Source organism: Hermetia illucens, chromosome 3 (genome assembly GCF_905115235.1).
Source record: "Hermetia illucens chromosome 3, iHerIll2.2.curated.20191125, whole genome shotgun sequence".
NCBI lineage: Eukaryota > Metazoa > Arthropoda > Insecta > Diptera > Stratiomyidae > Hermetia > Hermetia illucens.
Window position 1 is genome coordinate 151,336,718 of NC_051851.1, and position 13,342 is coordinate 151,350,059.

General features: G+C 44.6%; 2 protein-coding genes across 2 annotated transcripts in view; one reads left to right on the plus strand and one right to left on the minus strand.

Moving 5' to 3' along the window:
- LOC119651725 overlaps window positions 1-13,342 on the plus strand; it is a 613,458-nt gene that overhangs the window by 469,143 nt on the left and 130,973 nt on the right. The window lies entirely within an intron of this gene.
- The window catches only part of LOC119651727, a 118,763-nt gene that overhangs the window by 47,492 nt on the left and 57,929 nt on the right, over window positions 1-13,342 (minus strand). Inside the window, exon 8 of the mRNA XM_038055454.1 lies at window positions 1,443-1,587. Within this exon, the coding sequence (XP_037911382.1) occupies window positions 1,443-1,587 (145 nt within the window). The remainder of the gene's footprint in view (window positions 1-1,442; window positions 1,588-13,342) is intronic.

A 13,342-nucleotide genomic window follows, 5' to 3' on the forward strand; every position in this document is an offset into this window, starting at 1 on the left:
TTGTCCTGATGGCCTGAGATGCCTGACGGCTGAAATGACCCTCCCACTCTCCTTTCTTGACCGGATTTTGGGGTGTTTCCTACTGATATTAAAAGCCATTCCTCAATCTATGTATTTGCCCTCATTCCTCATCTGCGAGACGTAATCCTAGAATTAATCATTCCAAGAAGCATCAGCGTAAGAGAATGCTTGATTATAATTCTCTCTCAATACATTTTATTTGCTTAGCGACAACGACGATTGACGCGGCTGACCTTATTTTACTTTCATATTTTGCCCGTAGTCATGAAATATGGAAATAAGTCCCACCATCAAAACACGACTAAGCAGAAAATGTGTATTTCTACTCTCATCCTCACCCCACTCCTTGTTGCTAGGTGTATCTTATTCTTCAACTTCAATAGTGACCAAAAAACTCCCTTGGTAAACTATCCGGAAAAATGGCACCTAAACCCCCTCGGCTCCCTTCCTCCAAGGTCATTGTCCTGCGAAAGAAATGGCTCATTGTCATCCTAAAAACTAACCGAAACCTTTCCGCAACATTACGTATTCAATTAGCATAATTAGAAAGGAGCTTTTGTCCTTCACCCCCAAGGATAAGGTTACAAATCAGTAACCTAAAACTAGAGTCAAAAAATTGATCCGGCCATGATCTTAGCATCAGGAAGCAAAGCAAGGAGTCCATTAATAGAAAAATCCCTGGCACTTCACCTCCACTCGTGTGTACAACATCCAACGAGCACACAAATGAAAATTAGCCACCTGGAATACTTAATGAACGAACCAGGAATCGAAATTAGCTCCTGATGATGAAATAGGACGAAAATGAAAATTCAATAAGGACTCTCGCCCCCCGCCCCCATGCCCTCTTCTCTCAAGCATCTTCCAAGTGTTGTTACAGCATGTTATCTTGTTGTTGCACTTACCGCCGTCCCCGTCATCATTGTTACTAACAATCAGGATAATGAGGTGTAAGAAGTTCAGGCCATGTTGATGTTTCTTGCTCTGTTGCTACACTACAAGACGACGAGGATGCTTGTTGGTTCCGCAGATACGGAGTAATACGGGCATGTGATATGATGATGATGATGGTTGTCGGAAATGGGATTAAGTCAAACAGTATCAAACGATTGGGGAGCGAGGGAAATGGGAACATATTGACGTGATGGGAAATGGAGAGCCATTCGGATTAGGGTGGATACGGAGCTTAAGAGAAGGGGGTTGGATTGCTGGAGAATGGAGGATACACTAAGGGAAATGACACTGGTAGGTGTTTAGTGCAACGGCATACTCGCACATTCAGCTGAATATGTTAGCGATGTTATCGTACATGACTGCAAATTTGAAATTAATTCAATGATATTATGGGGTGGATGGGGATGATAAAGGATCTAATTCGATCAGTGGCACCGTGATGGGATGATAACGTAATAATTACTTACACAGTTAACAACAGGTGGTAGAAGAGATGCCGAGATTGCAACGCCAATTAATGGGCCAGTTGCGCCCAGTAGTAATGCAACAGCCACTCCTGTCCCTGATGTCAACGCCCAACATACTCCCATCCAAAGGGATCGCACGTTGCCTCTGTAATGATTGGAATAGAATTTGCAAATTAGATTATTTGCTAGTAGTTTTCTTAACCAAATAGTTCCCAAGGGTATTTATCAACTAAAACCGTAATATTTAAGGATTCACCCCATGCCTATAAGAAAATCATCCCTTGGTAGCGAGCTAAATTGACCCTAGAGACCCCCCGCCCCTCCCCTGATATACAAAAACATTAGGGAAATCCTTGAGGATAATAGAAAAGAGCACCAAAAGCTTCATGTAACTAGTTTCGCGGTTACGCTTTCCTTTCCTTTCGTTAGAACGGCTAAGATATCAAAAAGAAAGAGTTCAATTTTTGAGGAATTAAAGGGAGAAAGAAGCTCGCCGTATTATTGGAAATGGATAATCCCACATTTTTCTCTAAATGCTGACTACCTGCTTCCTAACCTCTAAGCCATAATTCGGATCTCGCTGTCTTCCTATGAACGGATTGACGCTCTATCCTGGCGGTTACTTGCACTACTAAGTATTCCAGGGGTCCGTACAACACCACGAATTCACAAGTGGAATGGATTTGGCTCGTTACAAGATTCAAAGTTACTCCAAGATAAGATACTCGGTAGAAAGTGCAAACGAGAACATAATCCTTCCAACCCATCAGATATTGAAAATCCGTGGTTGACCTCACCCACGTCAGTCAATTGGGAAATTGTATAATTGGAATGGAAGCTCAAATCACACGACTATCATTCCAAAGGTATACACTCCCTTTAAATAAGCCTAGAAGGACAAAATCCTCCCTGTCATAATCAGCAACGGGAGACCATCCTATTGGATTGGTCACCAACTTTTAACAATACAAAATTAGGTTTCTGGACTCCCACCTTGTCAGGGATCGTTGTTTGTATGATTGATTGATTTGTTGATTTGTATCAACCTGAATTCCGGGCACCTGATCCTGCCTACAATGAGCTGATAGGTCACACTCTCCTTGCATGGCAAGCAATTTGGAACAACTTCACAGTCCTTGCTGATATCGTTTTCCGTTCCGCATCTTCTGCGTTGCTTTGACCTGTCATTTGGACTGGTGCATGCCTGCATGTGACCGCAGCCAACGGAACTAAAGCATCGCTTCCATGCCACCTGCCTCCAGCCTATTCTTACTCCCCATATTGCCAACATCTTGAGTACCGCCTCCATTAATTGGCTGATGATGGTGGTTTGCGTTTCACCTTAGACTTTCCTTTCCATTTTCACCACGGATCCTTGCAGTCCAATGAAATCGAATTACTTTTACAAGGCCCTGTGAAGTTCCCCCTTCGTGGTGATTTCATCTGTATCCTTGCGGTCTATCGTGATCTCTGGCCTGCTATCCCTTATGTCGGCTCTGGATTTGGTTCAAGAATATATCCCTAGATTTCTTGCGCTCCAACAACAACATGATTTCCGTTCTGAGACCGTCCAATGCGGCTGACATTGTCTTCCAAATTGGTGAGTTTGGGGACTGCCTTCAGTTTCGTGAAAATATCAGCGAATGACCCTTCACGTCTTTCGGAGATGATGATCACTTTCGGCCTTATCTTCCTCCGATCATTTCTCCTTCGCAATGCCACCTTTCTCCAAGCTTGCACATCCACATTGAGAGATCCACTCTATTCTCCAGAAGTCGCGGTTACTAGAGTTTCACCGGCTGCTTCTGTCGCGTTTCTCACGTAAACCACTTTTTTGCTGCTGAGTCTTTTGGTCTGCTAACCAGCCTCGTCCCTCTTTCCTGTTCTGAACAGGCGTTAGTTATGTACTTGGCTCAGTTCCTCACTTGATACCCCCATTTTGGACCTTGTCGTAAACCGACCACCGTGATGAATTCTCAAAGTTTCATGATATTTTTACAGTATCCGGAGTGGTTGCTGCCTCCAACGAACCTCAGGTGACAAATACACTTCACCATTATCAACGGCGCAACAACCGGTATCCGGTCTAGTCCCGCCCAAATATGGACCTCCAGACATCCCGGTTTTGCGCCGAGACCAACCAATTATTCCGTCTGACGTCCTGGCCCACTTTTTGTTCTACCATAGATATTGCTCTTTCCTTTCCGGACTGGATCGTCCTCATCTATACGGACCCGCCCACCGTAACCTGTTGAACTTCATTTTATCCACAACTTAACGGTCATGATATCGCTCATAGATTTCGTCGTTATGTAGGTTACGGAATCGTCCATCCTCATGTAGGCCAAAAATTCTTCGGAGAATTCTTCCCGGAACGCGGCCTAGAGTTCACAATTTTTCTTGCTAAAAGCCTAAGTGTCCGAGGAATACATGAGGACTGGCAAGATCATTGTCTTGTACAGTAAGAGCTTTGACCCTATGGTGAGACGTTTCGAGCGGAACAGTTTTTGTAAGCTGAAATACGCCCTGTTGGCTGCCAACAACCGTGGGCTGATTTAATCGTCATAGCTGTAATCGGTTGTGATTTTCGGCCCTCGATAGAAGAAATTATCAACGGTGTCAAAGTTGTAGTCCCCTATCTTGATTCCTCCCGTTTGAGTAGCGCGATTTGATGTTGTTGGTTGGTTGGTTTTTGCCTTCATTAATGTGTCTGGATGGCTTGAGTGGGTAAAGCGCTGGGCTGTTGTAGGGGAAGGTCGCGGTTTGAATCTCACTGGTGGCAGAGGATTTGTTATCATGACTCGATGTCGGATACCAGTCGACTCACCCGTGAATGAGTACCTGAGTCAAATCAGGGTAATAATCTGGAGCGAGCGCAATACTGACCACGTTACCTTCTACAGTGTACTGTAGTGTACTGCTACGGTCTTGAATGAAGTGCTCTAACACATCTCAAGGCCCTGATCTAATATAGATTGTTGCGCCAAGATCCAGCACCGCCGAATCGATCTGAATGAAGGCAGTTTGTACATCTCGGGTTGTTCTTCCCATAATGTCAATATCGTCAACGTAGGCCAGTAGTTGGGTGGACTTAAAGAGGATCGTGCCCCTCGCATTTACCTCAGCACCACGCATCACTTTTTCCAAGGCAAGGTATTATTCCGTTAAGGGAAAGTCGCACTGCGTCCTTACAAACTATTGTGCCCGATTTACTGGTTACAGTGTACTTATTGATCATAGTATCTCAAGCAACCGTCAGGAACTTTAGTATTTCCCCACTTCCAGATCTTCCAACTTTGCATCTGGTATTAAGTGTTCTCCCAGATGCCTCGACCTTCTTTGCACAAGTGCCAGATACTGTTCCAGGGCGTGTATAGAAGTTTTGTCAAACTCCTCACAAAGCCTGCAGGCAGTGTCCGCAGATATCCCTAGCGTCCCTAGGTGATAGTTCAGCCGACAGTGACCAGTGAGAATTCCCACTATGATTCGGAGGTTTCTTTTGGTGAGGTTTAAGCATGGGTTCGCATCCCCCAATAAGCACCCTGGACTTCTCCATGCGGGGTTGCCCCGTCCAGTATAGTTTCCTCAATCGTTCCTCTTCATTTCTTGGAGTCATAGCCATGAAACTGTTTCCGATTCCACAGAAGGGTTCTGGCCCGTGTAAAGGCGTCTCTGCTCCCTTCTTGGCTAGTTCATCCGCTGCCTCGTTGCCTTCCAACCCAGCATGGCCTGGAACGCAAAGTATACAGACCTTGTTGGACGAGCCGAGTGTATTCAATCTCTCTTCTGGCATTCCCATTCCAGGTCAGGTAAAAGATGGCGCATGATAAGACATCCCCTTCTCCGTTGTTGATGTTGAACAGCATCAATAGTGATCCTGCTTCTTTTATCTAGCCTCGTACATTGGTCAGAGTCAGTCTGGTCAACCTTGTCAATTTCGTCGGAATACCGAACTCTCTTATGGCTCTGTACAGTTTTACTCCGGCTATGTTGTCATAGGGGGCCTTAAAATCATTGAAAAGATGTAATGAGTGATGGCCATATTCCAACAGTTTTTCGATCGCTTGGTGTAATTGCCTCCATATCTAACCAATTCGATTGTAACTCCATCGGTTCCTGGCGACTTATACCACTGGATTGCTTGGACTGTTTCCGCTATACTTGGTGATGGCAGTATTTGTCCGTCGTCTTCAGTTGGCGGTACCTCCAACTCGCCCATGTTCTGGTTGTTCAGCAATACTTCAAAATACTCAATCCATCGCTCCAAACCGGAAATCAGATTTCCCTCTTTGTCTCGGCAGAATGAGCATCGAGGAGTGTAAGGCTTCATCCTGCTAATTTATTGGTAGAACTTCCGTACCTGGTGGGGTTAAGGTTACTTCCTCATGATATACTCCTGCTACACGGTTCTCACTGGGAGCATAGAGCCGGAGAACTACGAAGATTCGAGCTTGTTATGAACGATTCCGTTGTTGAAGCCAGCTCGAGTCCGTCCCGTGCGCTTATAATATTAGTTGCCACAACATCCAATACTCCCACTACTAAGGCACTGTGGTCGTTGGATATCGACGGGAACTTTGGGAACCAACTATCCAAATACAAAAGGTCACCGGAAAGCATAAGATACCAGGCAAGACAGGGCTTCATATTTCATATATGTTAGACATGTGTTTATCCCACGCTCTGTCCTTCTAACACTCGAGGATGGAGGGATGAACTGGTTCCTGAGATATGTATTAGAAAAATTAATACTCAAGGTTTATGAAAACATAAGTAAGCTTCGCACCATTTACTCCACGGGAAAATTATACTATCCAATAGCCAACAAACTGGCTGTCCTTCATGTAAGGACATCTTTTCTTGGAGAAATAAGGAACGTTTGTCTGCTGGTTTCAAAGTCTTCAAACCACGGGAAGAAATTTCGAGATAGCTTGCTTGCTCACAGGTATGAAAATAAATAGGACTTACCTATGTAAGCCTGCTATCATTTTGTTGTATGCCCGTCTTTTGGATTCATTAATCGAGTAAAAACAAAAATTCTGTCCATTCAAACACTAAAGTAGGTCTTTCGTTGGTTTATATATGGTTGTCATTCACCCCTTCGTGGGATATAGGACGTTAATCGCACTTATACGCCATCGTGCTTCCTATCAGGACTTGCCGAGATGGCCGCACTCACCCTCTACTGTTTTGCGCCAAGTTTCTTTGGAACGACCCACTCGTCGATCATTTTGAAAGAGTGGGTTGCACTGCATGGCGTAACCAGCAATAAAAATATGTCCCTTCCTTAATGTGATACCTACCCACTGCCACTTCCGCATAGCAACCACATCATCTACGGATGACTAGCATGTACGCTGACCAAGTTTTTTGTTCAGAATAGTATCAAGCCAGCGTACTCCGGTAATAAGTTCCAGACAATTTCTCCACGTCCTTTATATAGACAAGGCAACGTGAAGAAGGTCATTGTTAGCAAAAAGAAATAATATCGGTGACAGGATGCAACCCTGAAGAACTTGGTTCTTAAATTCTTATGACATTTTATCTCGGTTCAGCATGTGACATTTTGCTCCAATATGCATATGAGTGAAATGCGCTGTACTCCACCAAAGATACCAATGTTTGCTCGAATTCAATATCTCAAGTAACAACTTTTTCACGTCTCAAAAATGTAAGCTGAGTCGAATTCGAAGTCCTTTTTCTTTTTCAGGTCCCATCAGTTGAAGTAGAAGTCCAGCCATTATGTTTTTATATCTGACATATCTGCCATCTCTTCATGGCACTCTGCTCTCCACACCTGTGGCGAGGTCTAAACTGAGTGGAGACCGCCGGTGGTGTCACCTGTCCGCACGCATTCGCCGCGAATCCAGCCGCGCCACAATCCGCAGGGTGTTGTTGTGGGCAAAGCAAAAGGATCCAGAGGAAAAGCCAGCCTGCTTTATGTTCATCAAACTTTCCAAGTGTTCTGTGATGCGTTCCAGAATTATTTTTAAGTATTATCTTGAAGATAGCAGCGTTGTTAAGCACGTAGATACCCCTCTAATTATTGTACTCAAGACGAGTGCCCTTCCTAGAAAGCTTAACGATCATCCCTTCATCCTTTGTCTGTGAAAGGTGTAGGATTCATATGAGTCCCGTACGAGCGGAAGTAGAAGATCTGCAGAAACTGCAAGTGCAGCGATAAACTGAGTGGGAAAACCGTAAAACCCAGCGGCTTTACTCCGTTTTCGGTGCGTTCATGGCCGAAATTATTTCCGTTCTGCTTGAGAGAACAGTCCGTATTCACATGTTTCAATGAAGCGGGGTACAGTTCTGAAATCATTTTGATATACGGCAGCTTCCGGTTCCTTGACCAGCGAAACAACCAATTCCATTTACTATGGTTTGAGAACTGATTGGTCGGGAGTCGCTTTCAGTCACGGCATTCCGTCAGTCAGGAGTGAAGTAACTACCTTTATCCTGATTACGCAACTGCCAGCTATTTTGTAAAATGGTTGAGGAGCTAGAGCTCCAGCCTACCGGATGTGTGACCGTCTTTGTGTTTGTCTTACTGCTCTTAGCAGCATTAAGTGTGATGATCATCATCCACTCATCCATCATCATCCACTCTGTCCTACGAAACTTAACTTTCTGTTTCGATTACATGGATGATGTTTCGGTCGCCTCTTCTTCCGAATCTTAGAATTTGGACCATCTCGAGTGCATTTTTTAATGCCGTTACCTGCGCAAGACCGCTCAACACCAAGCGATCCCCAACACTTACTTGTCTAGGCCCAAAAAGAAAGACTCTCGCGAGGTTCCGTGGTCTACTGAGGTCGTCCGGGTATTTATAACCGTCAATCAACAGCTTGTTGATGCTACACTAATAGCATTCTCTTGAGCGGATACACTCCTCGCCATATTTGTTGATGCCTCAGACACAGCGATAATCGCCGTTCTTCACTAACAGGTGAACCAAACCTGGTAACCGTTCAGCTTCTTTTCGAAAAAACCCAACCTAGCTCACTGCGCCTAGGACCGTAAGCTGCTCCCCGCATACCTCTCCATTTAATACTTCCCCTTCTCCCTTGAGGGTAAGCCATTCCCAGTATCCACGGACCGCAAGCCCCTTACTTTCGTCAACTTCGGCAACTAAACTTCATCAGCCTGTGTACATCCGACATTCAATACATGTCTGGAAAAGAAAACGTCTTTGTGGACGCTTTGTCACGAATCTCAAAAGTCACAGTTCCTACAGCGGATGATTATACGGCAATTGCTGAGGCGCAGAAAGACGACGCGGAGCTTAAGAGCTTAAGAGCAAAGTTCAAATACAAGTTGAAGAAGTTTCCTATCTGCGGTTCAAACTCCTACTTGCTCTGCGAGACCTCAGACAAGGGACCTAGACCATTTATTCCAGCCGATTCTCGCAAGGAAGTATTTCACGCAATAGACGATCTTGGGCACCCACGCAGCAGAACGACGAACCGGTTATTCACCGGAAAATATTTCTAGCCCTCCATGGACAAGGACGTAAACTCTTGGGACAGACAGTGCATCGCGTGCCAAAAATGTAAAATCAAACAGCCACGTAAAGTTGGCGTATTCCTTCGGTCGACCAAGCGTTTCCACACTATCCATTTCGACATCATTAGCCCTTTGCAAGACTCGCACGGATACAAGTAGTGCCTCACAATCATCGACATCGACGCGGTGGCCTAAAACAATACCTCTGACTGATATTACGGCACAATCATATGCCGAAGCTCTCTGTGGAGAATGGATCTCGCGCTTTGGTGTATCAGTCGTAATTATCACCGACCAAGGAATGCAATTTCCGTCTACTCTTTTCTCGGAGTTAGGTAAGCTCCTGGATTTCAAACGCCACAGGACCACTGCATACCATCTGCAGTCCAATGAAAGACCGCCTTAATGGCTCCTAGCGATCCGTAGTGGTCGCAGTCCTTGCCTTTCGTCCTTCTCCGCCCAGGCACAACTCATCGAGAGGAGTTCGTGGCCAGCCCCGCTAAGATGGGGTACGGGAAGAATCTGCGATCCCCCGTCGACCCTGTGATGAATATTAAAGCAGGGTTAAGTGACTCCAGCAGGCTGCATCTGCTGAGGGACGCGTTTTCGAAACTGCGGCCGGCGACTTCTTCACCACATACGACGTCGGAGATCGACCCCCCAGAGACCTTGAAACATGATCGCAGGACCTCATTAGAGTGGACGCTTCTCAGAGGCCGCTGCTCCCACCATACGAGGACCTCCTTAAAGTCCTAGAGCGACGAAAGCATTACTTCAAACTCAACTTTGGAGGCGGGCCGAAGTGAGTCTTATTGTCGAAGCTAAAGGCGCCGAACCAGGGAACGCTCCCCGTTCGCGGATCACGTCCTGGGTAACTCCGCTGAACACGTGTGGTTTCAGCTGGCTTCGCTTTCGAAAGGGACAAAGCCTAAAGAAACAGAAAAAGAAGAACACCAAAGATGCTTATACTCCACAAAGAGGCGAAGAGGAGATATACAACCAGAATTCAGGATAACGAATATTAAACTCACCATTTCACGCTACATATAACACCAATCGAGCTTAAAATCCACAAAGACACAACATTTCAATGAAAAATTCAATTTCCTCTCATAAAATCTAAGCTTTGACTACTGTTTTCCTCCCCTTCCTACCTCCTTAAAAATCACACAATTTCAATGTGGAATATCAAAAGCATTTTCATCCTAGTTCATCTCTCTCAAAATTCGGTTAGTAAGCAAAGTCACCACAAACACAAGGTAAGGATGCAAGAATAACCGGATGTTCTACTCGTCCTAGGCGGATATGAGTCCTGGTCGTTAATCCTTTTGCATCAAACAAGAGGGAACTACATTCACACGCTTTACAGGGTCGATTGACCTACTATCAACAATGGATTGCCTATGCAATGACATCGACTATGAAAACCTACTGCATAATGCCAGCAGACAAACAACCCCCGAAGCTTGCCCCCAACGGAGATATTCTAATAGGATCCTTTCAGTGAGCATTGTAATAATTGTAACCAGACCTCACCGCGGATGGGACACTACGTAGGGAGACGGGATATTCGATTCAAATTCTGCTTGCATCATTCAAACACTGAGGCTGTTCCCGATATTGAATGAACCCTCTTCAGTGAAAGAGGTTGCTAATTGCAAAATGAAAGGTCGCTGTCTATCCTTTATTTCACCGCCGTAAGCAAAATGGTGGTTCAGCGAGCTTCAGTGGGGGTTATTCTGTTATAACTGCAATTTCGGATTTCATTTTCGTCCTTTCCAATGGAACTGGAGGCTATTCATGGTAGAGTAACCTCTTGATTTTGTGTACTCAAAAGAGAGACATTTAGTCATATTTTCGGGATCAAGGTTAAAAGATGCAATTTTGCCTACTGAATTTGGAAGCTTTTCACTGGACTGTAAGGTAAACTAAGGGTTTCGGTTGGATTATTTGGGAATATCCTGTTAACGACAGGTGGAGAGGTACAATTTTGAAGAAGTTCTTTCTGCATGATATATATTTACATTAATTGGGGAAAGAAGAAAGATTTATTAATGCAGTGAAAGCTGTTGACATAGTTTACAACATCCAGGGTATAGCTCTGGAGCTACTTAATGCTGTACACTCCTGGCTATAAGGCAAACATTCTTGCCTTAAATGGTGTTGAAAGGAAAGAACACTTTGATTTTTTGATTTTAAATTTCACATTGAGAACCCTTTTCATAAAAACGAAAACTTATTAAAATTGGTTTAGTGTCGGTGCTGCTCTTTCGTAACGTAAGGTACCTTCGAATCGTACAGTCTTCTCATCTCCTTAGCCAAAATGTCAACCAATATCATTTCCGTAGCTACGAATACTACTACGTTTAACATTATACGGAATGTGTTAGAAATCCTCAATGGACTCAGACGAAATCCTGCCTATAATTTCCTCTTGTACGCCTTAACACTAAGAGCCTTCGTCCAAACCGGTGCAGCGTAACACGTTGGCCAACAGGAGCTGCCTTTGTGGTTTCGGACCTCCAAAGTTAGCATTATGCCAGAAGCTTCAACTTTCCTCATTTTCACGCTAGTGCAATTCAGGTATTCCTTGAAAGTTAACTGATCATCCAACATAACACAGGGGTGGTTGATGTACGACTTGGTCTCAACCACCTGCTGTTACGCAGGAAATCTTAAAGGTATACTCTTTAGCATTCATAAACTGAAGCATAAACTTACGATTACTAATTAGTAGAGCTTCTGTCTTGTCTTGAGACAACTCTTGCCCATGCCTTACCAGTCGTTCTTGGATCAAGTTGAGCAAAGTCTTCCGTGCAAAGGCAACACCCTTAACATTTTTATCTACTTCACCCGCGATGTTATGAACATAACCAATCACTGTAGATTCTCATGCGAGTTTGATCTCTAACACAGGATCGTACTTCAAATACCATAGTCATGCGTCTAGTACCGATCCTTGCGACATTCCGCCAGGTACCAAATATTAAACTAGTCCCATGTCAGTATCGTAGAGAAGCTTCCTATTCGAGAAAAAACCCTGGCAATTTGCTGAATATACTTGAACACATCCAGCTTCATTATGCGGAGCTAAAAACATTCGTCACATCAGAGAAAATCATGGTCTCAAACTGTTTCCTGCAATCCTGTCAAATTGTGCGAATGATTGCCACTGCCAAACTTATCACTGAGTTGGTGGCATCCATTGTTGATCGGCCAACTCAAAAATCATACTGTTGCTACGACATAACCCCCGCTTCCTGAAGGAGGCTCCTGCATATAACGTTCTCCAACAGCTTTCCCATACTGTCCCGTGAACAAATTATGCGATACAACGTGGCTGAGTGGCCGGAGACGACCGACAGGGAAGAGCTATCCCAAAATCCAAAAAAATGGCAAAACTAGCCGTGAAGGTCTACCTGGAAGTTTTGAAGCTCCATCGGCACGTGCTTGCATACCTCTGTGCCAGCCAGAATCGGAAATGTGATGCGTGGGGGGGAGGGGGTCCTTGAAGCACTTCACGTGTCCTTACCGTTGCCTGGGTCCGCACCGGATTCTGGAAAATTCTCAAACACGGAGAATTGCGTGCATCTAACGAAATAAACACACGCGGGCTAAACCTCAAAATAAAAAAACGGCTTAAACGCGCGAATCACTGCTTGTACTGTCCTGGTCGTGGACGACCCAAAGGCGGATGGTCCAGGACACGGAACAGCATAGCAAACACAAGCCACAACAGCAAAAACGCAACTTTTCCCGCTGCACACTCTCGAGTGTGGAAAGTTAAGCGAATCGGTCTTTTTGATTTCCGCTAAATTCCGTGCGTAGAGCTTTTTCCGCGACCAGAAAAATCGAATAAAATCAATCAGTCAATATCAACGCCTTAAATCGCAGCGCACGCAATCCTCTACAATGGCCTCCCTCGGATTACATCTGATATTCAAATTCATGTTCATCAGAAATGATTCCTCAGACCTTGGCTTCAATCTGGTTTCTGCGTTAGCTGACTTGAATATGAACGTTTTCTCCCCTTTTGGCTCGGAGATTTATTTGCACGAAATTACAAATTTTCAAACCACGCACGCTCTTTCTCTAAAGACACAACCTCTCGATCCGAGACTCGCTTACAAATTGACTCTAGTCTAGTTCATCAGCTGTCCTTCTAATCAGCCGGTCTCCGGATCCGCTAATCTCTACAACGAAAATGCATCCTCCCTCGCCTCAACCAGACCAACCGTTGGGGCCTACATTTCGAAACATATGAACCGTCATGGTTAAATGCAAAGTCGATGTTCCCTGTTCACCGGTTATGCAATATTCGATCATTGGTGTTATTTAAAAATTGACGATTTGTATTTAAATATATATTATTATTTTGTTAAGGGAAAGTCGCA